Genomic DNA, 27,543 nt, shown 5'->3' with positions numbered 1-27,543 from the left:
GTACAAAATCTTTTTTTTTTCCTTTTTTTTTGAATGTACTTGTCATAATTGCAGAACCCGAAAGTCAATTTCAAAGTCAATTTTATTGCGAAACGCACTTGTAAAGAAGGAAATCAGGAAGTGAAACAGACAAATCAATGCCAATATGATTTAAAAAGACAAGATGAATCTGTGTGTATGTTTTTTTCTTCTTCTGAGAGGCTGCAGCCATGTGCAAAAGGTAATTCTGCCGACCAGGCAACCCAGAGAGATCATAACACACAAACTCTCATGTTACCGGTGACCCCTCCAGCCCCCCTGCCAGTGCCAACCATCAAAAACACCACGACACACAGGGCCGCTCGTCAGCAGGGGAGCCATGCACTTTGCAGAGATGCATGTCAAACGGAACTGTTTTGGTGGTCAAAAACGGAAAGAAAGGGCTGCGTCTCCATGGGCTGTCTCACATGTACAATGATGGGGGCTTCTTTAAATGCTAAATGAATGCATTTATGAGGCTGATTCTGCTTTGCTCTTTTAGCTATTCCTTCTGATTCCCTCTCCCTAGGAGCAGAAGGAAGAAAGAGTGAGGCGGCAGTGACTGTGATGGAGAACCTCTTGTGACAGTGACCAGTTTTGGACTTGACAAAAATGCCCCGTTTCATGCCTTGTGACTGTTTTTTTATTTTATTTTATTTGGCAGTCTATTAACTGCATTAATGCTAGCTCATTGATATTGGAAAACGTTTAAACTGTGAAGCTCTTTTTCCCCTTTTCTTTCTTTTTGCTTTTCAGCAAACAAGCTTCAAAATGTCTGAAGCTTCAAGCTTGGTGATAGACTAGATGTTTCTAACAGCTTTAATTTCTCTCTCTTCATCAGTTGAACATTTTCTTTATAAAAAAAAAAAGACAACCCCACATCCTTATGACCCAACTCCAATCATCACTGGCCTCTTTTAAACATTATGTGAGCAACAATTAGCAATGAGTTCTCAGTTGACCTGACTGTATTATCCTGCTGTTTTACTGGCTTGTTAAAATGTTCTGAGACAAACTTTAAATGAGTTTTATCATCTGTTTCCTTCTTCAGTGGAGCTTTGTGCAGTTATTGCGTATGAATGGCTAATTAATGCAGCTCATTTCATTATTGTTTTTTTATGTAAAAATAAAAACAATATCCTGCACAATCCTGGTCTTTTTTCAGCTCTCTGCAAGTTGTCCTTGGGTCTTGAAAATATAGTCTGCATATTCTTTTGACTCCTCTGACAGAAATGTTGCCAGGAGTGCCAGGCTGTGATTGGTTTATGTTGAAATTATGTTATTTCTACATCTGAAATATGGACCTAGTGGCGCTCACTGAAATATTCTGAAGTTTAGAAGTCTGTTTGTAACCAATGCCATGCCAATGTTTAGCCACAGTAGTGTGGAAAGGTCTTAGAACTTAGTTGTATGCATTTACCCATTTTACAGGTCATCAATTAGGATTAAACTAAAGATATAAATTTTAACTGATAGAGAGCAGGATTCCAGTCTAAATATTGACACATTTCAGCTGCTTTCCATATTTTGTAGCTTATTTATGTTTTCAATACTTATTTCCATTCCACTTTATTACACATGACGTAATTTAGGGATTGATTTCTTTTGAATTCCCTGTATTTGTCGATTACTTGCATTGTTACCATATCTGGTGTAAGCTTTATGTCAGTAGCCCCAAGAAAAATATGTTTTCTGAGAAAATAAACATTGATGTAAATACTAAATTTCCCTGCTGTATCGGCAATGGAATCTGGCTGTTAAACCTCATTTTCTGTAAATTTTATTCAACGTGAGAGAGGGAATTTCTCAGTGACAGTATCCAGAGTCTGTTTTTTTTTTCTCATCACCTCATGTATCTAACATGTTTGCATCCCGCCTGTTTATTTATTGTGAACATGCATCGCTGCGAACACCAAGCCATAAGACCAACGCTCGCAAGGGAGAGAGTAAATTCTTGAACCTGAACTCAATTACAGCGACGGCTGAAAAGAGAATCTCATAGTAATTATGCTGCATTACACCTGTTTTTCAGCAGAAGCCTGTGCCTTCAGCAGTCTGCCGGTTAAATCCACCAGACTGGCACGAGGGAAATCTGAGCGGAGGGGAGGCACATAAGCAATGCCCCCCCCAACCCCCATGTGCCGCCACAATTGAAGTCAAGCTGCCCAAAAGCAAGGCTCATAACATCCAGTTTGTTGTCTGCAGCAGCCAAATGGGAAATAATTTGCATTTGGTAATTCTTTATGCAAATATCATTCTTCATTTATGTATAGATCTGTTGTAAACCACTTTAGGTGATTTGTTGCATTTTATTTTAATGATACTTAATTTTAGCTGCAGGTCTGGATGAGCGAATAGAAGTGTCTATGCACACTATCTGTGTTCAAAGTGGTGCGGCAGGCATGGACTTCCCTGTATGTAACCCAATAGGCCTGAGGTGTCTGAATGCGTTGCAGTGGCCTGCATGGAATCTGGATATCTGTCTACGTGTGTGTCCATGCCGTCTGCATATTTAGTGTGTGTGTGTGTGTGTGTGTGTGTGTGTGTGTGTGTCCCTGCCAGGTGGTGTGTAATGTCTGCATTCCAACTTTTCCATATCTGACCGTCGACATGTGTATGTCGCTGGCATTTCTGGTCAGAGGAACTTTATACGCCTCTACAGAGTTCTTTCAACATGCACAGCTTCACACAGTCATGCACACTCTCTCACAGACACACCGCTGACACACACATGTCACCACGACAAGCAGATACGGCCAAAGATGTGATCTTGGCCAAGCAGAAGCCACCAAACTGACAGAGGTTCGAAACATACATTTTCAGTTTTGAGTTCTAACACTTGAGAACCTTGAAAATCATACAACTCTTAGAGCAACGCTTTATTAGTTCGTACGCCCTATTCTTCACACACATACCGAACACATTTGCAATTTTCTTTGGTGTTTTTTCACACATGTGGCTCACATTGTCAATCTGAACTTGAGGGCTCCTTGTGAAGGCAAGCTGCTTCAAAAATGATGCAATGAAAGGTTTAGGATTTCATAGAACAAACTTATAAAATGTTCCAGCAATAGAAGCAAAAGTGAGGGTTATACGTTGATGTTCTGGTTTGTGGAGAAAATTTGGGGGAAACAAAAAGTTTCAAGGACTTCAGGTTCAGGAAACACAATAATAAGAAAAGGGAAAAAAACAGTCAGAATTTGAAAAAAAATCTAATAAAACCACATTCTTACATCTAGGGAAAGTGATGAGAATTAGACTTACCATAGAGTGGAGAAATCTTTGGCTCTGTCCTCCTCTTCACCCTGTCAAATAAAACAATGAGTTAGTTATTGCCAGGATTTTGGAACATAATACATGCACGTTATCAGGAGAAGGGTTTAGCACTAGCTCGAAAAGAACAACTAATTTGTCACATGGCTTAAGAATTGTGTAGACATCAAGCGAAGCTGCAATCCTCTGAAATTGTAACTTCAACTTTTTCAAATTTTTTCATGTTACATCTACAAAATTTTTGTGTATTTGCTAATATGTTATGACAGACAAACATGAATTAGCGCATAACTGTAATGTCGAGGGAAAAAGATACATAGTTTTAATTTAATTTTCTTTACAAAATAAACGTGAAACATTTGGCATGCATCCAGCCTACTCTTATACCCCAGAATGTAGCCAGTTGAGCCCTGTCTCTTTCAAATTTGTGCCTCAACTTTATACCAAATCTTCTTGATATTTCTAATTGAATTTAGATCTGGACTTTGACACGGTCAATGGGTTGCATTGGCTTTTAACTTAGGATAGCAACTATATATGCTTGAAACATGATCGTTTCGACTTCTGAGCATTAATGAAATGCAACATTACTCCAGTGTATCAAAGTTATGTCTGTAGGTTCCACCAAAACTTCTCAAATCAAATGTAAGTAAATGCAGGCCAAACCTTTAAGATTTTTATTCAAATTGTCCAACTTGAAATCAAAACAATGTTATTTCCAAATAAAATGCAATGAATCATCAATCTAACATTTCTTCTATATAAAACAAATCTGTTTGAAAAGAATAAAAGAAAAAAAGGAATAAGGTGGGCAAAGAATGAGGTAAACAAAAAGAAAGAAATCAAAGTCACGTAGTGATTTACAGTTGGCCACTTGATTGCACCGGATGTTATTGAAAGGTATAAGAGTAAAACACTGCTGAAAACAAATGCACACCACCCTTTTAATATTTCTTTGAGTAATAAAATGTTTTACATTCATTTCCTAATCATGTATTTCCCTGTGAGACTATCAGAAAATCACGTTATAGCTACAGTAGTGTGGCTATAACGTGATTATATATATATATATATATATATATATATATATATATATATATATATATATATATATATATATATATATATATTAAGACAGAGAGAGAGATGTTTTTATATTTTGGTTTAGTGTAATTGGAAAGAAGTAAACTAATGTTTGTATTACTGAACACTGCCATAGGCTCTTCACAGCAGCCTTATCTCCTCAGTGCATTCGCCACTTCTATCCATCTGGTTTCAATTCTTTCCACCTGCCCATCAGTCTGCAGCCGTGGATAGGTGAGCCTATTACACGCTTCTCACACTGTTCACTAGACACACTTACAAATGCACGTGCACAGACAAACTCACACAATACACACACTAGCTTTCACTTTATGGGAATTTAACTTGTCATGGACATTAGCCAAATCTGCTGCTCTGTAAAACGGCTGTTAGTGAAGCCACATCATGGCCTTGATGAAGTGGTTCAGTGTCCAGAACGAGGAGCTCTTTACCAAGGAACACAGGACATAAACTACCATAAAATAATAAAATACATTCTGCTCCAGTATATGATATTAACCTTACACATATTTAGACAGATTGAGAGGAGTGTCCTATATGAGCAAAGTTAAATGAAACACAGTGAAACAAAGAATGTATATATATATATATATATATGTTTTTTTTTTTTTATACTTATTATTTAAAACTGTCACCATGTCCTGACATTTATATGAGACAGATAATCTGTGAACAAATATCAAGCTCCTCTGGCTCCTACAGTGGTCCCACTGCCATTTGTATAACTACATCCTTACCGGTCAGAAACGGCCAATCAGAGCCAGGAGGAATGGCTTAGCGATGTCAATAACACTCATGTACCCGTTGCTCACTCCCCTCCCCCACACAGCATGTACCGTCATGTAACCAATGCAGAGTTTACCAAATTTCTGCTTGACAAGTATGTATCTCTCCTCGATTTGTTTACATGTTTATTAATCACACAATTAAGCTAGCGACATTTACTGGTCATAGAGCAAATCTGGTTTTACTCTGCAGCTTATTGTTACGTTTAACAGTTAGCCCCCTTACTAGCCTGTGCTTTCACATCAGGCTCTGCTGTGTGGTAGGAGCTGTGGAGGGAAGGCTGTACCATAGCAGAGAGCAAGGGACAGGGATCTGAAAGGTGTGCTTGTTCAAGGGGTTAGGCTAAGGCCATTGTTTTCTCTGAACTCTCAACTGCAGCTTCAACCATAATCAAATTGACGCACTTTAACTGAGGCGTGATTTAACTGACATAAGACTAAATTCTTAAAATGTTCTTAGATACAGACAGATTATATGTACTGTCTGAAAAGTAAAGCTAATACGTATGTATGGGAAATTCAATAGTTGATCATGCATCTCCAATTAGGAGATGCCAAAGCAGGTATCAGCTAAAAGATAATTATACCTCACTCTTGGTCCAAAACAGCAGACTACTCATGCCTACACCTAAACATGAAAGCTAAAGCATTTCCACAGGATACAGAATACATGTATTCTTTTTTTACTTATTCATGTTCTTTATACTTTTTAAATGTATTAATTTTTACTTTTTATGATTTCTTTCCAAATGCCTAAATATATGATTGGTTTTATTTGTTGTTTTTTTTTCTTTTTCTAACATTGCAAAATATAATTTAAAAATGGATTTAATTTACCTTAATATTATAGGCACCATTCTAATCACTTTCACAAACATAGATCCAGTGCCCTACAAAAGTATTTACATCCCTTTCATCTCATCGCAACCACATACTTCAGTGTATTTCATTCAGAATTCACGTGGCAAACACAAAGTAGAGCATTATATTGAAGTTCATCGTAAGTGATACATTGGTTTCTAAACTTTTTTTAGAAATAGGACCTGTTGTGCATTTGTATTCTGCCCTGCTTACTGCGTCCTTATTTTGACCTAGCTTATGTAAAAAACAAAACAAAAATAAAATGTGTTGCTGTGGTAACATGACAAAGTTAGGGGATTTTATGACACATATTGTTTGTTTCATGCATTTACCTAATTCAGCCCAGATTTAAGGCAGTCACTATAGATGTAACTTGGGACATCAGTCTCTGAAAGGCTACTTTTTTTCTAAAAAACTTTGTCCCCGAGCAAGGCTGCTCGTTTTGCGAGCAGACAAAAGAGACAAATAAATAAATAAAGGAGAAGTGAATTTGCTGATGCTGCTGAGCTCCAGCGTTGCAGGATGTGCAATCAGGTGAAACATCACCTTTTAGTCAACTTTAGACTTTCTCTGCACCTATCTTCTTTGCTCTACCTCTATCCACCTTTCACTATGTGTCAACATCCTTTGCTCTGTCTCTTTGCCATTCTATGACTTTTTCAAGGTCCAAAAAAAAAAACAAAAAAAAACATTTTTGTGTATTTATGTTGTCAGTGCTCCCCCAGACAATGACACCAGCTGTACAATTTCAGTTCAGCAGCTCCTGAACTCTCTGGGTGACACATTAAGCTTCATGCAAGCTGAGATAAACAAACATTATCAGTGCTGAATGAAAGAAAAGAAACACAGCAAAATAACTCAAAATGAAACCAAGCACATCAGTAAAAAGAAAACCCCACTGGCCTCTTTGCAGTTCCAAAGAGGTTGCATTAGCAGGCAAGAGCAAAATTGTTTACGAGAAGACTGAATTGTGATTGTGCAAGTAAAAAAAGGACAAAAACAGACTATGGGAAAGGGCTAAATACACTGTAGCTACTACAGAGGGGATTAGGATAGATTGGAGAGAGCGTGAATAGTGAGAGACGACTCTCAGAGATAATTACACACTCAGCGTGTGTCTTTTTACCACCCCAATAACAGATCATGTGGTTTCACAGCCGGATATATCAAAAGTCCGTTCTTATTAAATTTTAATAATATTCAGTTGCGATACTATGGCATGGGAGCGTGGGTAGATTTTTACTTCAGAGGGTAAAACCTGATAGAAATCTTCCAATCACGCTGCTACATTCTGATTTAAAGACTACGAGAAATCTGATAGCCAGCTTGGTCTCTGTAACAGTGGCATGGCTGTTTGCCTTCTTTCTTGGTCATATGAAGCACTTTGCAAACAGATGTTTGAGCCGCCAGCTAAAAGAGGGGATTATGTGCATGAAATTGTCTGCCTCTTTTAGTTTATAATCAGAAAAAAAAAGCCTTTAGGCAGAGTGCACATTATTAGTTCACTGACATACAAGATGACTAATACCGCGGCTGTACACTCTTACTCAGTCCAACCAGGAAGGTGTGAATTCATGACTACAAAAGTTGCAACTTTAATCAACATAATCAAACTGTACAGATTTTCACCCGTTTACCAAACCTTTTTGAGGAAGACCTAAACAATCTGTTGCCCTAATTCCAGCCCTGTTTCACTTCATGAAAGCCCAATTCGATGTCTTTAAAGCCAAGCCCAAAAGATTTAGATATCAGCAATGCAAAAACGCTTACAACTGCAATCAAATCTTAAGGCTAATATTCTCGTATCCCAGTTTCCTGAAGTATACAAAAATAATGGAAGGTAGAAATACCTTTAATAAAATCTTTATGAAAGATTTTTAGGCCCAGTCTGTTGGCGAATCTTAATGTGAAGAAAGGAATCCCAGAAGAAGTTCTGCCACTGTGTTACTTTTGCATTGGTATTTTGTTTGATCTACCCTTTGGACTGATTGACTAACCATCTGGGGATCAAAGTTCAATGCTTTTTGCACAATCTGAGTGTATTCAAGTACGATTTGTTCTCCAAAACACAGGGCTTGTATGCAACAGCCTGAAGAGTGATGATAAATGGATGTTCACACCGAACACGAGCTACTGTCCTATTGTTGTTTTCAGTTCAAGCCATTGCTTTGCACTGTCTTACCTCAGTAACAGTCTGACCCTTCACCAGCCCAGTGGAGCCTCGTGCTCTTTTGAACAACATCTCCTGATGGTCCCACAGCCGAGGTAAACAGTGGGCAAATTGACAGAAAGTTCAGACTTTTGATCTCGAGTCTGTTTGTGCATCTACCATGCTGTTTGCAGTTTTGCTTCGCGCTGTTCGCCCATCTTGTGCTGTTTGCATCATTCGAAACGTGTCCTTCGCAACGCTGATCGTTTATCCGCTCCTGATAGCGCCTTTACATAAGGATAAAATGTAAATCACTTGCTCCAAATGTCTAGTTTGCGTTCGATGTGAACGCACTTTAAGCCATTGACAGGAATATTATGGAAATATAAAAATGTTTGCCTGAAACATTAATCATTTTAGCTTGCGCCCATCCAGCCATCTAGTTTTTGTATCCAATTTTCCTAGTCGAGTAGAGCCGTTGTTGGAGACACAGTATAAACAACCATGCATAAGGACAACTGAGACAGACCAAATAACCTAACATTCACATGTATGGACTGCAGAAGGAAGTCCTTAGTCACAGGCTTTCAATATCCTTCGAAAGACAGGCCGCTACGGGAGATCCTTCCTGCCAACAGCCACCAGCATCTACCAGTCGTTGAAGAAACCCCAATAATATGAGTTATAACAACATGTAATTTCCCTTTGGGATTAATAAAGTACTTTTGGACGGTATTAAACTGAAGCCAAAGAACTTGCAGAAAACACATGCATGCACATTGAGAACAAGGAAACTCATAAAGGCATAAAGGCCCCAGCTAGGTGGTAAGTCATGATCTACTTATTTGGGAATAACAGTGCTGACAACTGCCCAGCTCACAATTTACATTCATCTTATCCAGAGCGGAAATAAGCTTGGGGAAAAAAGTTAAAGTCAAGATAGACAATTACACTTTTTCACCTCGCAGAGATGCCTTTTTAAATCAATGAGCTAAAAGAAGTCTTAAGAGCAACTGAGTGTGCATTGCAAGAAATCCAATACGAATTCAGCTGGCAGTCCACCGATTCTTTACCACTTTCCTGTTTCTCTTTTTGTTCTGTCAGAGTGGGTGCTATAATTAGCAAGCTGGGGGGTAATGTTAAGAAAGAGCACGGATAGACCCTGTATCTGACTGTTGGCATGTGAAAAGGTGAGCTCACTGAAAAATAACGCTAACCTGAGTTTATTTGTGGAATGCATTTTGTAATTGAGTGACACAAAGGTCATGAGAAAAAACTAATTTCCTCCAACACAGCAGCATATTCATCCACTGTATCTAAAATGAGCTACAGTATACCTGCTAATATGAGTTATCTTATAAGTTTTAAAGAATGTGCAATGATAGATTAGAGATACCCAAGCCATACCACTAAGCAGTTTCCCAGGTCTCATCCATAAGTGCTAAAGTGAACAGCTGTGTCTACAGAAATAGTACAAGAGTGGTGGCTGAAGCAGAATCTGCTAAATCTCCTCAGTACAAGAGCACATGTGATATAGAATTCAAAGAACACAGATAGGAGCAGGATAATGTACAAAATATTTGCGACATTAAAGATTGTGTTATTTTTTTCTTTGTCATTTTGTCACACTTAAATGTTTCAGGACATTAAGCATTATTGTCAGATGAAAGACTCGAGTGGAAAGCAGTTTTTAATTCAACATAAAGAGAAACAAGCTATCCAAAACAACCTGATCCTAGGTGAAAAAAATAATTACTCTCCTTTTTATATATTAATTGTGATTAATTAGATTTTGTGGTCTATCTAACTAGCATAAACCTAGGCCTGATAACTTCCTGACCTGTAGAATCACAAATTTACTTAAATCTCAAAAAGCAACATGTGTGTCACTATGTCCCAATCTACAAAAACACAAGAATAATATTAAAACAAAACCACTGACTATCTATCATTCTGGAAAAGGTCACAAAAACCATTTCCGAGGCTTTGGGACTACAGATGAATGTTCTCCCTCTGGACATCCGCAACACAAACACCCTCTTCCAGTTTAAGTCTAAACTCAAAGACCATCTGTTTGAGTGTGCTTGCTCTATGTGATGGCATGTTCATTGTCATTTTTAAAGGTTGTTGTTTTATCTTGCTTTATTATTTTATGTTGAGGATGTATACAGTGTCCTTGAGTGACCTGAAAGGCTCTGTTAAATAAAATTATTATTATTATTGAGAAACACGGTGAAAGTCATTATTTACACATGTAGAAAGTACCGACTAACTATTGATGCATGGAGTGTTCCTGGAGGTCACAAAGTACTCTAGAACAACACCCAATGCACTTTAGGCTTCACTTTCCTCAGTTCAGCCCAGTGTTCATGATTCAAAAAACAAGAGACTGGCTGAACAAAAATAAGAGGAGGACCTGACCCACAGTTTCCAAAAGAACTTCCTGATGAAAAACGTCAAAGAAGAATATAAACATTTCAGTGCAAACAGAAAAGCAAAAGCAGAAGAAATTTGTAAGGGGACAAGTACCTTTTTCACAGCACTGTGTGAATTGCAGAGATAGGACGTCACAGTTAAGAGAGCTTCATCGTTTGTCATCACAGAGCAGATGCCAACGTAACAGAGTGGTCAGCGTATTTGTTATATTATGGTGTGAAGCAAACAGAGGGCAGAGGGAGGAGGACAAACGAGGACTTTCTTTATTAGCCCAGTATAGATGAAAAGGAGGGTATGTGAGGGGCTCACAGCTATAAAGCAGGCAAATTTGCCCATTAATGTAATGCCAACAAGGACTGTATATTCATCATATAATTCATTTGAAATAGAAAGTAGAGTCATCTTTAAAAGCTGCATACAAGCTGCTCTTTTGTTTGCATGAAAAATTCATAATCATCCACATATGCATATGTTAACAGACATTACCCCCCATATGTACGTTTCCAAGAATGGAAATTTAAAACCCTCACAGAGACTGACACCAAACCGCAGGAGGGATGGCAAAGAGGCATTGTTCTAAAATTAACAGGGAAATTAAATTTAAACCACTTGAACCTTTACTTTCAATTTCTGAATGCATTTTTTACAGAGACCCGTGTGACATTGTCCTATCTGTTAAATTGCATCATTATAAAATGAAATTATTTGTTTTTCCACAGACACCAAAGTGTGTAAATAAAGCTCTTAATTTACAGTGTCTCCCCTGGCTGACTTGTTTTCCTTCACACACAGATAAACACCAGAGGGGCTTTATAGCTCCTGCCTGAGATCATGCTCAGAATAGAGTTCAGCCAAGCTTAAACTGCTGGTGAAGGTTGAGTCGATTGCCTGTATGTTACACACAGCTGTTTTTACATGGAAGTGATTATAGAACATACAATTTAAAATATATATTTTTTTTTATATGTTCTGGACGAACACATTTGAAAGTATTGTGGACTGTTATCAATCCATGTCAGAGTAAAGGTGCCTTTTGAAACCAACAGCCCTCAAGAAAGTATTAAACATTTATGGATTAAAAATGTTTTTTTATTGATCTAAGATAGTTTTAAAATGTTAAATATTCCATTGTCACCAGCTGTAAGGAGTAAAATATAATTAATCCAAATAACGTCTTTAAAATGTTTGCCTGTAATAACATAATGTGTTTTAATTTGTGAACTGAGATACTGAAATATTTTACTCAAATATTTCCAATAATATTCTAATTTATTGAATGGATCTCTACGAACAAATTTGAAAGTATTGTGGACTGTTATCAATCCATGTCAGAGTAAAAGTTCCTTTTGAAACCAACAGCCTTCAACAAAGTATTAAACATTTCTGGATTAAAAATGTTTTTATCGGTCTGAGGTAGTTTTAAAATTTTAAATATTGCATTTTCACCAGCTGTAAGGAGAAAATATAATTAATGCAAATAATGGCTTAAAAAATAGTTTGTGTGTAATAACAATGTGTTTTAATTTGTAAATTGAGTTACTGAAATATGTTACTCAAATATTTCTAATAATATTCTAATTTATTGAATGGATCTCTACATGCAACCCTCCATCATCATCATCATCATCATCATCATCAGTTTATAAAACGATTTAAAAACCAAAGTGCTGTGCAGGTACATAAGAACTAAAAAGAAGAGAAAAATAATTAAAAAAAGCAATAAGCAATGAAACACAAAGTTGACGGTATAAGCAATCCAATCAGCAATAAAGGGCAAAGAAGAAATAAAGACTGGCCTAATGATCACACTCTTTGGAATTAAAAACCAGTTTAAAATTTCATTTCTAAAAAGCGACTTAGAATTACTTAAAGTGCCAGCGGACATCACTGAAAGAGGGAGACTGTTCCAAAGACTGTTCCTCTGAAGCTGCGGTTGAAAAAGCTCTATCTCATGAGCCAAATCATGGGAACAACTATGAGCTTTTGATCTAGCGATCTTACAGATCTACTCGGGATATGTGGCTGTAAAAGCCTTGTGAGATAAAAAGGTGTCAGACCATTTAGATATTTAAAGACTAAAAGCAAAATCTTAAAGAAACAGGCAGCCAGTGTAGGGAATATAAAACCAGGGTCATGCGTTCATGTCGTCTTGGCCCCGTTAGCAGATGGGCAGTTGCATTTTGGACCAGTTGTAGATTGCGAAGAGACTGATCAATCCCACAGTAAAGGGAATGGCAGTAGTCCAGTCTAGAAGTAATAAAAGCATGAATAACCATCTGAGGGACATTATGAGGAAAGTTCATTTTTGACTGTACTAATAAGCCCCAGATGATATAAACTAGATTAGACTGCTGCACTGATTTGTTTGTCTGTCTCTGTGTTGCCCTGCGACAGACTGGCAACTTGTCCAGGGTGTACTGCCTCTCGCCCATTGACAGCTGGAGATAGGCACCAGCACCCCTCGCAACCCCAACAGGGATAAAGCGTGACGGAAAATGGATGGATGGATGGATGGATGGATCCGAGTCAAGGATCCAACAGCACTGAAGCAACCTGTCAGCAGATCAGATTTACTGAATAAAATGACCTCTGTCTTTTTATCATTTAAATAAAGAAAGAACTGGTTGCAGCTCAACACTTGGCATGTTTCCAGCATAATATTTGACCATTCTTCTTAGTAGAATTCAGTAAAATTGGTTGGTTTCTTGCCATAGACCTAACATTTAAGCATTGTTTGTCATGATTTCATCTGGAGCCTTGTCAGTTTTTCTTCCCCTTCCCTCTGCCTCTTTGTTTGATGTAGAACAAGTTCTCAATGTCTGGAGCATGGGACAGCTGATCTCCTTCACTATCTACTTATAAGAACCATGACTTAACAGCAACTCCTTGCCAGATCTTCTGTCTATATTTCACACTAGTACTAGGAGGGTATAGAATGACAGAGTATACTTGTACATTCATATGTGAAGTGAATTAATCACAATGTAAGCTGTAAATGTAATTGTAAGTGTATGACCTTGTATTTAGTGCTTATGCTCCTCCCATGTTTGAACGTGAGCCATTTTCCCCAGATGTCTTGCTACACCTGTGTATTTCTTTACTTACAATACCTTGCATTATAGTCCAAATTTGATTCCCTAAAAGCGGACTGAGACTTTTGTTTTTAGGTGGGTCAGAGTTTGCTTCCCTGATATGCAGCTGTTGGACTGAACATTCTCACCTCAGCAAACAAACCAGAATTTATGAGCAAACGAGGCAGAGTGTGATTCTACAGGGCTCATGTTTGACTTAACTTCACAACAGTATTTAGTTAATATCTGCATGCATAACATGCATTCATATTAACTGTTGTCTAAATGAGGCAATGAAAAAAAAGTGAAAGGAAAAAGCATTATCCTTCTTGACCTGAAACCAATAGAAAATTACAGACCCTCCCCAGGGTTTTTTTTGCCTTAAAATGTGGTGTACCCTATTGTAGACTTCTGTAGTAATAAAAAAAGACTCTTGAAACAGAAACTATACTTTAACATAATTAATCTAAAATGGCAGAGGGAGGTTTACAGCTTCAGTGCTGGACTCTCATACAAAAACCAATGCGCGACAGGCAGATTTCTGGAAGCAAGAGACAGAGTGCCCGCTCATTTCTCACACAAGCATTAAATTGGACCAATTGTGCACAACCATACAAGGGCATGCAAAGTATGACATCAGTGTTCCTTGCATCACATTGGTGGAGAAGATCATACTATAATGTAGACATGACCAAGCTGACCAAATTTACTCCTAACCAGTCATTCTGTCCAATATAAGCATGTCAGCCTCCGAATCTCCAGTGTTCGTGGTTTATCTGTTGTTTGCTAACTGCTCTCTGCAGTTCAAGCATCAGTAATCTCATAATCCGTAACAAAAAGAATGGAAACACTTTTTGTTAAACTGAGTAAAATGGTTCTTCCATCCTGACAATAGTCAATATATTATGTATTCAGAAAAGGAAGGAAAAACTAGATCTCTGTAAGAGCTCCAGAACTGTAAAAACTGTGACCTATCACACGGTGGCGGGGTACAGGAGGCAAGACGAGACGTTCTGGCAGTGAGCGGATGAAAGAGGTAGGTATATGTAGGCAGGTGAACAGGTGAGCAGAGGTGACAATAGTTAGTGCCAGCAGGTGGAGCTGATCTGAGCTGATTGACTGGAGTCTGGTCACTGACGAGTGGACTGAGCTCATTGGATGGGGACAGATGGCTGTTGGCTGAAGGGAGTGAAAACTAATTAGTCCAGAAAAGTCCAAAGCAAAAAAACAAAAACCTAAATCATGACACTTCTAGTGTTTATGTATCCAGTTAGCATTGGTGTTAGCTGTTAATTGTTGCTCCGCTGCTCTCATCGTATACTTTGAAAATGGCTGAGGGTTGCAAGAAGCAGACCATGTACAAGTTTATGAGAAGAAGAGGAAGGCCTCAGAAGACCGAAATTACACACACACACACACACAACGATTATTGGTCTGACTAATTATATTGACTGATTTTCCTCTTTTTGTGCATAAATCACCCTGACATAAACAGACCATTTAAAGCCTTATAGCATTATTTTCTGACTGTCTTTAATAATGAATCCTCAAACCAGTGAGAAGGACAGAGAGGAGAGTGAAACCCCAAACGTAAAGTCAGGAGATACTTGGACATTCCGTCACTGTATCATCCTATGCACAGTAAGACATCAATGCATTGAAAACATTTAAAGTGAGGGGGAGAGTAAAAAGGGAAAGAAAATGACAAAGAATGAAAAATGACAGAGGAAAACAGCTTATAAGCTTGAAAAGTGTGGACAGCTTTTTCTCCTCTGAATAGCTGATAACAAATGTCTGTCATAGGCTGAGATAGGAATGTGGGAGGAAAGGGAGGAAAGATATAAGCCAAAATGAATTGAATGTCTTGATTTGAAAAGAGCAAGGAGGAAACAGCTGGCAAATATACAAGAAAGTATTTTGTTAGAAACCCATTCAGGGGTAGAAGTTGGATGAATTCAGTCTTGTCCTAACTTCATGACTGAGACAGTCATGATAGGCACTAAATACACTGTAGAGTTGCTGAAGATGTTAATTATGAGCTCAAGCAAAATAAAAAAAAGAAAGTTATGTTTGAAGAATGATTAACAATAACAAATGTCCTCTGCTAAAATATAAGCCATTTTCTTCCCTAAAATTATTATAGATTCTGTACCAAGTCTTCAAATATAAAAATTAGTCTAGTCTAATCTAGCAGCAGTGATCCTTGAGACACATCACAAAGGTTAAGGGTGACTAAAATGGACAGGTCCACAAAGTAAGAGACCATTGGAAGCAAAAACCAAGGCAATGCAAAAAGATGTAAGCAACTTGTCTTGTCAGAAGGGTACAAGTAGGTAGTGAAGACCAAAGAAAAACAAACAGATCCCCATACCTGAGACTGTAGAAACTGTCAAACAAAGACCCCAAGCCTTGGTCGCCCAACTAAAGAGTTACACAAGGGAGACATAATTCAGTCAAATAAACAGGTTGTTCTCTACTTAACCAGCTAAGGTTTACTCCCACTGGCAGGGTCATAACACACAAGCAAACCCATCAAGGCAGGAAGCTGAACAGTGCTGGAAGGACATATGGGCTAAAAGACCTAAGAACACACCATACTAATCTCCCTGAACAAACTACAGTGAACATCAAATTGGCAGACATCCAACGAAGAGTGTCAGGTATGAAAAAAATGTGCAGACCAGGCCCAGACATGATCCACATTTACTTAGTCGAGAAGCTGGCTTCTCTCTATGAGCACCTAGCAGCACAATCAAACCAACTGCAGCGGAGTAGGACACACCCTGAATGGTTAAACTACTGCTAAACATCCCTCATATTGGAAGATCCTCAGAAGGGAACAATCCTATCCAACTATTGGCCACTTACCTGTCTCTCCACAACGTGGAAACCTCATAGCGGCTAAGATATGTAGGTATGTGAATCAGTATAAGCTGTGGCGGAGAATCAAAAGGCATTGGTAGAAATCCAGCAGATCCAGACACGTTCTTCTGGTTGAGAGAACAGTCACCCCAGACTGCTAAACCAAACAAACAAACATTTGTACTGCCAGGATAGATTACAAGAAAGCCCATGACTCAATGCCACTCACTAGATCCTACAATACCTGATGTTGTGAACAAGGTAACATCAACAACCCTCTGAGAGCCTGGTTGCAAGTCTCAATCAAATGTGGTATATGCCATAGAGAAGATTTTTCCTCATTGTTGTTTTGTATATGTCTGAACCCCCTGAGCCAACTAATCAACAAGACAAGCTATGGTTATTGACTGTCTTGTTGATGAATGGAGCCATCATCAGTCACATTCACTACATGGGTGACATCAAATTGGGTATTAGCATTAAGCAGTACCTCTATTGAGTAAGGACTCTTTAGCTGAAGCAGAAGATTGGCAGAGATCGTCATTATAAGTGCTGTCCGAATAGTGCAGTGGGTAAGGAAGGAGGTAGGAAAAGGAGCCTGTATGCTTCCTCTGACAGTTAATTTAGCATAGGAATCTCACAATGTCGCTTACCAGCACTAAGAAGGTATAAGGAATCTCACAATCATTTGCATGACATGACGTATAAGCATAGCCTACCTCACGGAAATTAATGACATAATCTGGAGAGAGGATAGTGGGATCTTTGTAGTTAGTTTAATGTGGGTTTCCGTCACGTAATAACCTCAGGAGGGTGACCTCAAACACAGACCCAAAGCGACAATGTAATGCTTTAGATGAAAGAATGTTAGAATGGCCCTGTCAAAGTTCAGACATATGTCTTATTTAATATCTGTGGCAAAGCTTGGAAATTGGTGTTCACCGACGCCGTCTTTCCAATCTGACTGAGCTTGAGCATTTTTTGAGCTACAAGGCTGATGGAGACTTATGACATGTTCAGCTGTAACAGGTGTGAAAGTTCTTTCCACAAAGTGTTGGGGAGGCTGAATAGAAAAGCATTTTATTACATTTTCAGTGGTCAAAAAAGTGGTTGAAAAACATGTATTACTTTCCTTCAGCTTCATATTTATGTACTAATAAAAACAAAACAGAAATAATAATATTTGGACCAATAGAGGAGAAATCAAAAGATAGTACACAGCTTCAGTTGCTTCAGCTAGAAACCACTGATCAGGCCCGAAACCTGGGTGTAGTGATGGACTCAGACCTGAACCTCCAAAAGCATCTAATTACAAGGTTGGCTTTCTATCACCTGAGGAACATTTCTAGGATTAAAGGACTAATGTCTCAGAAGGATCTGGAAAAACTAATCCATGCATTCATCTTTAGTCGAATTGATTACTGCAACGGTGTTTTCACAGGTCTGCCTAAAAAGTGGATCAGACTGATCCAGAACTCTGCTGCCCCCGTCCTCACTAAGACTAAGAAAGTAGAGAACATCACCCCAGTTCTAAAGTCATTAAACTGGATCCCTGTATCTCAGAGAATAGACTTTAAAATACTTCTGTTAGTCTATAAATCCCTGAATGGCTCAGCACCTAAATACATCACAGACTTGTTATCAGTGTATCAACCCTCCAGACCACTAAGGTCTTCTGGCTCCAGCCTACTCTGCATACCTAGAACACAAACAAAACACAGAGAAAGCAGCATTTAGTTCCTATGCTCCACTGATCTGGAACAAACTTCCAGAAAACTGTAAAAGTGCAGAAAACCTGAGTTCTTTTAAATCAAGATTAAAAACACATTTGTTTAGGATTGCATTTGACTGTTCTAGTTAAACTGTTCTACTGAAACATCATTAGTTCATCCTTTTTTTTTTAGTCCAACTGTTTTTAATGTTCTATTTTGTTTCTACATTTTATTCCTACTTGCTTTTATTCTGTTTTATTTTCCTATATTTTAATCATGTAAAGCACTTTGCATTGTCTCTGTACTGAATTGTGCAATATAAATAAATTTGCCTTGCCTTGCCTTTGCCTTGCCTTACTACAATTTGTTGGTCAATCCCATAAAATCCCAATAAATTACATTGCAGTTTGTGGATGCAATATGACAGAATCCTGCAATGCGTTCATGGAACAAGATATAGATGACCGAGGGGCAAAAGGAAGTGCAATAAGGAGGAATAATTGTCATTACTATTGATTTATTAAAATGTGACTTATGTAGACACAATCTGAGGCAGCAAATTACCAAGGCTGTTCAAACAACACAGTGTCAGATTATACAACCAACTGGGTACTGAGGAAGATAGAAATAGCTTGTGGATAAGAAATAAATAAAAAACGCAAACATCAAGGGAGACCAGAGAAGAACTTGGCCAAAATGAGCTTATTCAGTCTATCAAAAAAAACTGCTGGGACATTTGGGGGCAGGGACCTAGGGACAGAAGCAAACTGACATGAAAATAAGGCAGCGCTTGGGGAAATGCAAGCAGGTTGTGACACCTGAGGTTTGTGAGGGGTTTAGGGTAGGTTGGTTCAGGACGATAAGATGACTGCCACCTTATCTGTTGTCGTCAGGCCGTTAGCGCACACACACACACACACACATCCTTGACGACATTTGAACACAAATGTGGACTCACACACACAGTCTGGCCAGGAAATGGCAGACAAAACAGTTGGAAGATTGGCAGACAGGTGTTTTGGACTGTGCTTGGACTCTGATGTCCATTTGTGTACTGCTGCTTGTGTGGTCCTGTGTGTGTGTGTGTGTATATATATATATATGTAGTGTAGTAGTAGTAGTAGTGTAGTAGTAGTATGTAGTAGTGTGTATAGCAGCATGTGTGCGTGTGTGTGCGCGTGTGTGTGTGTGTGCTTTACAAAAGACATGGAAGGTTAAACCAATTTTAAAAATGGCAGGAGAGGGATTCCAGGAAATTCAGGAGTAAATTAACATCTCATTTAGTTTTTGAGCTTTTATATCAACTTCATTAGATGCAGAGCAAAATGAATCTTGATGTAATCAAAGCTAAAAAAAACAGTAACATACCAGATGTTGCCTATTAGACAGGGTGATATGAACATATGATCCTTGTATGAAACAGCCACAGTGGTTCAACCTGTTTACATATAGTTTACCGCAGTGAGTAGCCACAACACTTCAAAAATTTGCGTTCAGATCCTCTTTACAGAATGAAGGTAAAAATCTGTGATTTATTATTAAAAGCGCAATATTTCCAGATTTAAAAAAAAAATCCTTTCTGATTGCGAGGACTTCAGTTTATAGTGAGAACATAGTAATGTATAGTTTTATAAAATATGTGTGTCATGATCAAGACTGCAAGTTTTTAGTGTCACGCTCTGCTTCAAATCACAATATTTATTTGTCTGTACCAGTTGTCTATATTAGAGATTAGTGGCTTGTGGTTATACCCTAACTCCCCTTCCACCTCCTTGTCCCTCATTCTAAGCCCTGCTTTAGTGTTTTGCTTGTTCTTGTTGAGTAGTGAAGGATTCCGTTTGTTTCAACAGTGGAGGGGCACAACTTTCTGTCTTTGAAGACCTGAGATTTATCCAGAAGTACAAAAGGAAACCAAAAGGTAGGAGCCATGCTGGTAAACCTGTTGACAACCATTTTCTCAGTTAACATATTCTAACTTTGCAGTAACGACCACAATATGGTGTAATGCTTAATTTGAAGTGTTACGTTTGATATTGATATCACTTCTGATTAGCATTAACCAACACAAAAAAAACACACATTTTATGCAAATTGATTGTGTTTTACTTAGTATCATTTGCCATGTATCCACCCAACTGTCATGCAAATTCTGAACAATTTTTAAAATGTCGGAAAAAAGAAAATGTGAGTTAGCCATGTTATACACGGCTATAATAAACAGGAAGTAGAGGTTGCAAACTAGACATTTTTTATGGAAAAACATTGAACAGACAGTATAATGCAGACAGAGGAATACACCAGACAGGTCGGGCAGAAAGTTGTGGAGAATTTTAAAGCAGGGTGTAAAAACTTTGTACGTGTGTCAGACCACAGTTACATTAAGAATGTGAAAACAGAAAAAGTATGAAACAACTCCGAAACAAGACAAGGGAAAGAATATAATTAATCAAATGAGCTGCCAAGAGCCCCATGGAGACTGCATGGGAGCTGTAGAAATCCACTGCTTAGGTGGGAGATTCTGTTGACATGAAAACATTTAGTTGTGAATTCCAAAATCTGGCTTTGATAGAATTTTGGCAAGTAAAAAACAGATTTTGAAAGAAGCCCATAAGAAGTGCTGTTTAAGGTTTGCAACATGGCATGTACATGAAGCAGTAAACGGAGTACAAACTCTGGTTAAATTACTACAAAGCTGAACTTCCAGGCCTAAATACAAACAACACTATCCGTGGCAGAAAACTGACTTTGCATATTATCCCGATGATAAATCCCTGTGGTGAAACATGGGGATGACAGTACCATGCTGTAGAGATGCAGGGAATACTTAGAAATCCAGCTTCCAGCAGGACATCAATTCTGAACATGCTGCTAGAGTTCGAATGAAATTGTTTAGATTAAAGCATATACCTATGTTAAAATTGTCTATTTGAAGTCCAGACCAAAAAACAAAAATGGATGTGTGAAAACTTGCTGGGTTATAGCTATTTTACTTTTACATCTACTTTTACAGTAGATATGTAAAGCTATCTACTAAATATTTGAAGCAAAAGGTGAATCTACAGATTATTGTCTCGGCACATGGAATACAAATGCATGCCCCACATCTCAGATTTGTATTCTTTTCTAATTTATATGATAAGACGTGTTATTTTCCTTCCACTTCACAATTTCATCACACAAAATCTCAGTAGACTAATTAATACCTATTGTTGTGAAGTAAAACTAGAGTTGCGACTTTGCAAGGTCCTTTATATGAATGCATTAGATTTGGCAGCACAGTTTTGCTTGTCCTTATAAGTTATAAAAAATATATGTGAATAATAACAATGCTACAGAGTATATAACCCTTACAGACATATTCAGTTAAATCTTTTTAGATACAAGCAATCTGCAAGAACTCATCATATAACTGTCTTTTAAATGAAGATTTTGACCACAAGGTGAAATGTGCCATTTTATAAAAGGGAATAATAAATATATACGTAGGGTTAGGGTAACCAGAAAAAAAAAAAAAAAAGATTTGACTATGGTTCATCACAAAGTGTCTCTTACCCAAGGTTAAATGCTAACTTTGAGGTAGTAAGTTATGTCAACAGGTCTGTAGAGGGTAGCCAAATAATAGAGCAATGTGTGGTAAAAGGGGCCGAGTGACCTAAAAATCTAAGAATGTTGCCAATAAGAGAACACAGATAAATCAAAGTAGGCAGAAAAAAAGCTGGGTAATGGAATCCAAATCCAAACATCTGCTGAATTGTTTTGACACTTCCAAATACTGACAAACTTTGTGTGCTCTTCAAGCGATATGGCAAGTAAACAAATCCACACTTTTAACGATGATCAGAATCAAAATTGACTTTATCTGCTAGGTTTGTGGATACAAGCAAGGAATTTGACTTAAGATTACAATGTTTGCATCATGAAAAAACAGACAAACAGAGCAGCAAACTACAATCTATTACAAAAAGGTATTAAAAAATATTCTTCAGGGAAAAGGTAAGAACAGGGGTAATATACGCACAAGAGAGTTTTTTGTGAATATATATTTATCCGTACACATATACATACATGAAGTAAAAAAAAAAAAAAAAAAAAAAAAAAAAACTGCCAAGTTGGTGCAAACATGCTTATTGTTTCCTGCAGAGTAGCTAGCTACCCTGGCTGTAAGGTGTTCATCAGAGACACAGCTTGGGGTGCTGGTTCTTTATAGCTGTATTGCCGGTCTAAAGGTGAAAAGGTCCGTAGTAAAGGATTTTATATATTTGACTGAGCATTATATAATTGCACATAGATCACATTTGGGCTAAGATATGAATGGAAGCTATTGTAAAAGTTTCAATTGACAAAGACATGAGACACCACTTAGAACACAGATAAGCCCCTTTGGCATTACCCTGTGGGATACCACACAGTCTTCACTTATTTCATAACATCTATTGATTACGCACTGTCTCAGGGACAAACTGTACCTCTCCAAGAAAGAATGCCATGGTTTATTTTCAGATTATAAAACAAATCAACTTCATGATCCACTATTATTACTTTGGCAGAGAGTGAGGGACATAGATTTAATTTTTTTTTACCCTGGTTGCTTTTATGTGAAGGCTTCGAGACTCAGTCTAACTATTCAGTGATCATCTGCAGCCATAAATGTTAATTACCAGCTGTAGCTTTGCTACTGGACATTCCTTTCATGCAGTAGCCAAAAGGAAAGTTTCATTTAAAAAAAACTGATGCATATACATGTGGATATGTCACAAGTGGTCCTACAGAGTGCTCGGCTGTGCTTCCTTGGTGTGTGTGCACGTCCATATGAGATAATGTGCAAATGTCTGAGTGTGCCAAGGACAGCCAATGAAGGGAATTGTCCCAAAGGCTCCTCTGTCCTTTTCTAATATACAGTAATATGCCATCAGCATGGAGTATAACTAGTTAGACATATCATGACATTGTTAAAAAAAAGCTTGGACAAAGTCAGGTAAAAGTCAAAGCATGGCCACATGGAAGATTACACACACATTAAGTGACTGCAACAGCAAGAGCCCTAAAGGGCAAACTATAACTACATGGTATGGCAAAACCTGTGCTGTTGTAAAATGTGTTGTAAAATCATGTTTATTTAACTTTTTAGTCTTGTCAACTTATTATTCGGACTATAAGGTGCACTTAAAATTCTTAAATTTTCTCAAAAATGTATGTTGCACCTTACAATCCAGTGTGTCTTATATATGATTACTGTTGTGCTTACTGGCCGGTGTTATGTGGTACAATGCTCTCAAAAATCTGTTAAAATGTGTAAGTGTGACTTTGGTTTGCAAAGAAGTTGCTCTGCTCAATGGATATTCGGAGCATTACGGTAAACTGTGTCACTACCTGATCAGCCCCCTGAGCTGTCTTCATGACTGCCTGACTGTAATGTCTAAACTAGAAGTGCATTCATGTAAGGCAGCCCGTGCCTGGAGTACGCGCTAGCAACAATAAACCATGTAAGTTAATTCGATATAAAATCCAACTACTCTGTCCTCCGACAGAGATGGATATCTCTCCCTCTCAGGAGAGAGCTTTGTACGGGGAAGGGGCGGAGTGATATTACACACTTGGGAAGAATATTTAATGCGCCTAAAAATCTGGTGTGCCTTATGTGTGGACATAGACACACATAGACACGTTAATTCACAGTACGCCTTAAGATGTGGTGTGCCTTATGGTCCAAAAAATACGGTAGTTTAAAGTCTTTCATGATGAAGCTAGCAAATTATTTGTCAAATAACACACTGACTTACCCCTGTTTTTTGGAAAATTCTTTGAATGGAGACAGGTCATAACTTTCCTTCTGTATGCCAATTCATCCCTTCACTCTATCTTTATGCCCTATCAGTCCATTTATCCACTTTGCTCTTGCATCCACTGCTCTCACCCTCCCTTTATCCTCTTATCTACCCAACTGTATTGTACAGCCCCATTTCAGGTCTGGTATAGTATATACTGGCCATGAAGATACTGAACAGGACTCAATCACTGCCTTTGTTTACTCGTTTACCAAACAGATACAACAAAAGCCCCTGTGTTGAATCCATGGTTCAGCAGTTTCTAATTATGTGTTGAAGCCTGGACAGCATATTTCATATAGGCCTATGAAGAAGGGATAAGAGAAAGAAGAATGAAAGGACATACACTGAACCAGGACAGTGTGGCAGACTTTACCATGCAGTCAAATCTGTTGTTCTTTTTCATAGCTCTTTTATGTTCTTTCTGCAGCATGCTATTTAACAGCTATTATATATTATCTAGAGCCATAAATGCAATGTATAATGACTGAGAAATGTATCAGTTTCCCGTGAGCATAAATATTAGTGCGCTACAACTTTGTAAGAAAATAGCTATATGAGTGACTAATAACTGCTTGATAGATTTGTTACTAATTAAGTTATACCGACTTTTACACCAACAAGGAGCTGTTACACTGTATTAGTTAAGGGAGTGAAAATATATAAAAGAGGCATGTTCCTTGCAAAATATTGATTCATCTTGTAGAAGATTTAATAACTGCTTCGAGATTGGTATTTACAGCCAATCTAATCTAATATAAAAGATGCATGGAGAAACTGTCTGGTCAATAGGATCAGGTAATTTTAAGCTTGACCAGCCACAACTGGTAATGGACTCAAAAATCTGACATTATTTCAAGAAGTCAATGTACCATTCATTAGGCCTTCCACGACAAGCTAACACCAACACTCTTCAGTGTGGACAGTATTACTAAGTGAGGGAGGCAAAACATTTGCCATTTGCAACAATGTGAGGTATTTAAAATTTAATTTAAATGAATTACTACACTTATACAAAGTAATTTCTAAAATAAACTATTTTTACCTAGAGACCAGTTGGCCATTTGTTCAAGAGAGATACTGCAGATAGATATACAGCAAATACTTTTAATTCAGCTCCCTCCATGTCTCATATGTTTGAGTCAGGTGAGAAAAAGGATCTATCTGTCTCATGCCAAATTATAACCACCTACGATGCATTTTGTTGAATCACAAATAACAGAAAGGTTGAAGGTAGCACAGCCATTGTTCGATTTGGAAATTTTGGCAGCTCTTTCACATCTCCAGGTAAAACGGTTTATGCTCTTTAGTGAACATGCAAAGACAATCTTCTTAAACGGTAGCGATGCTAACATTGGTAAAAGTATTAATCTCTAAGATGTTAAAGATTGTTAAAAATGTTCACTCCAAATCAAAACAACTCTTTAAATGGTGAAATCATGTTGTCCTGTGACTGCTGTCTCACTCATACATTGTGACATTTATCTCCCAACCTTGTTAACCAGACAGCAACAAAACTTCCAAGAAATAAAATTCATGGTTGTACAGGTTTGCATGGCTCCCTTGAAGCAAATGTTAGATAAACAAACACAAGATATATTTGTAAGGTACAGCAGTTTCTTTTTTCAGTGTTTCGCTATCTGGTTTTCTTAAAGATCAGGAATAGTGAGCTGACATAGTAATTCCCTAGTTTAAATATCTAGATCAAAGTTAGAATCAGCATTTAAGTCATTTAGAAACGTCAGTACAATTAGCTGCTAAGAGATTCCATCTACATTATGAAACTGATGGACATTTACATCTAACCTGTAGACCTACCCTGGCTACAAGTTTAAATTTATTCCCTTGTCTAAACCTTAACCCAGAGGTAAGGTTTGAACATCACAGACTGAAGGTTAAAATGTGTCCCAACTTTGCCTTTTGGCAATTTCACATTAATTAGTAAGCCTCCATGACTTTGATAGTACAGCTAAATGTGACACACTCACCCGCACACGCACACACACACACACACACACACACAAACCCCGTCGGGAGGAAATGCATACGTACACACGGCAGTTCTTCACAGGGCTCGTTAATGACTGATGTCATTAATGCTGGTGTACGGTTGCCAGCTGTAATATTTCCTGCGGTCATTAGACCATCTGGTGGCCTGACTCCTCACATATCTCTATCTGTCTCAGCTTCTGCTGCTCTGTATTTCTGGTGTAGCAGATCTCATGTGTCTTTATTTCTTTATATATTTAAGCAACCTTAAGCTAAAAAAAATGCAATAGACTTTGTGGATTTATGCATGGGAGTTATATCTGTTGCAAAAATTATATTTAACATTCAAGGCATTTGATTGTTTTATTTTTTTGGACAGAAGTTTTCATGGTTTCATTAACCCTTACTGCTTATTTCCTTTGGTGACTTAACTCATTTACTAGAGTTCGAACATAGGCATCATTGTGCCTCACATAAAAATATAGATATCAAACTGTCTTAAAGGGCGTAATTTAACACCCTTTAAGACAGCCCTGGAAAGGAGGAGCCTCAAAGCAAGTCCCCTCCTGGAACCATCGAAACTCTCCTCCCAATTCAAATCAATCTATTTTCCAATGGACCACCATAAGGTTCACATTGGACTGTCCCTTTAATGGTCAAAAAGGAAACATACTTCTTCAAACTGGTTTTTCGATGCCTGGTTTCAGCATCGAAGCAGGCAGCATCCACAAAAACAGGCTGCATGTGATCTTTCTCTCAGCTTTTGCAGGAAATGCGGACCCAAGGCTGAGTCAAGCGGCGACCTACAGCTGAAAGCAGACGAAAACTGCACCCCCTGCAGTCCGTGTGGAGGTTCCCCAGAAGTGTCACGTTGCAAACTGCCGGACCTAAGGACAGTGCAGACCACAGCCCCACTAGAGACCTGGTAAGGCTTCCACAGAGCCCCTGGATCCCAAAATGAGCACCTTTCCCAAATTTTCATCAGCCCGAGCCTTCACTAACTTCCCTTGAAACAACTCATTGCTATTGGATATCACCCAAGCTAATCGCCTCATGGCTAGCTACATGACTTGGATGTGCTCCCAACCTAACTTCCGGTCATCTATCTTTTAGAAACTTCCCCATCCAACAACTTAAGTTACCGATTTCAATAAAATTTAATTGATATAGTGCCAATTCCCAAGACATACCAACTAAAGTCACTTTACAAAGTCAAATTCAATCAAATCATACAAACAGATTGGTCAAAAAGTTTGCATTAAGTCTTTGACAAGAAGCATTAACTCCTCCTTAAAGGACGTGTAGCCACAGTGGACAGTCGACTGCATTGTTGATGGCTTTGTAGCAATCCCTCATACCAAACATGCATGCCTCTCCACTCTCCAAACGTTCCTTTAACAGGAAGAGAGATCCAGCAGAACCAGGCTCATACCCCCACACAGTGTGGAGACCCAAAAA

General features: G+C 38.1%; 1 protein-coding gene across 1 annotated transcript in view; it reads right to left on the bottom strand.

Annotated features, from left to right (window-relative positions):
- The window catches only part of cntfr (ciliary neurotrophic factor receptor), a gene marked incomplete at its 3' end in the record, with an annotated part of 321,955 nt that overhangs the window by 256,461 nt on the left and 37,951 nt on the right, over positions 1-27,543 (bottom strand). Inside the window, 1 exon segment of the mRNA XM_036140103.1 lies at positions 3,283-3,323. Within this exon segment, the coding sequence (XP_035995996.1) occupies positions 3,283-3,285 (3 nt within the window).

The sequence above is a fragment of the Fundulus heteroclitus genome, chromosome 8, assembly GCF_011125445.2.
Source record: "Fundulus heteroclitus isolate FHET01 chromosome 8, MU-UCD_Fhet_4.1, whole genome shotgun sequence".
Lineage (NCBI taxonomy): Eukaryota > Metazoa > Chordata > Actinopteri > Cyprinodontiformes > Fundulidae > Fundulus > Fundulus heteroclitus.
Note: the sequence above shows the minus strand (reverse complement) of the source record. Positions and strands in the feature narration are given on the sequence as shown.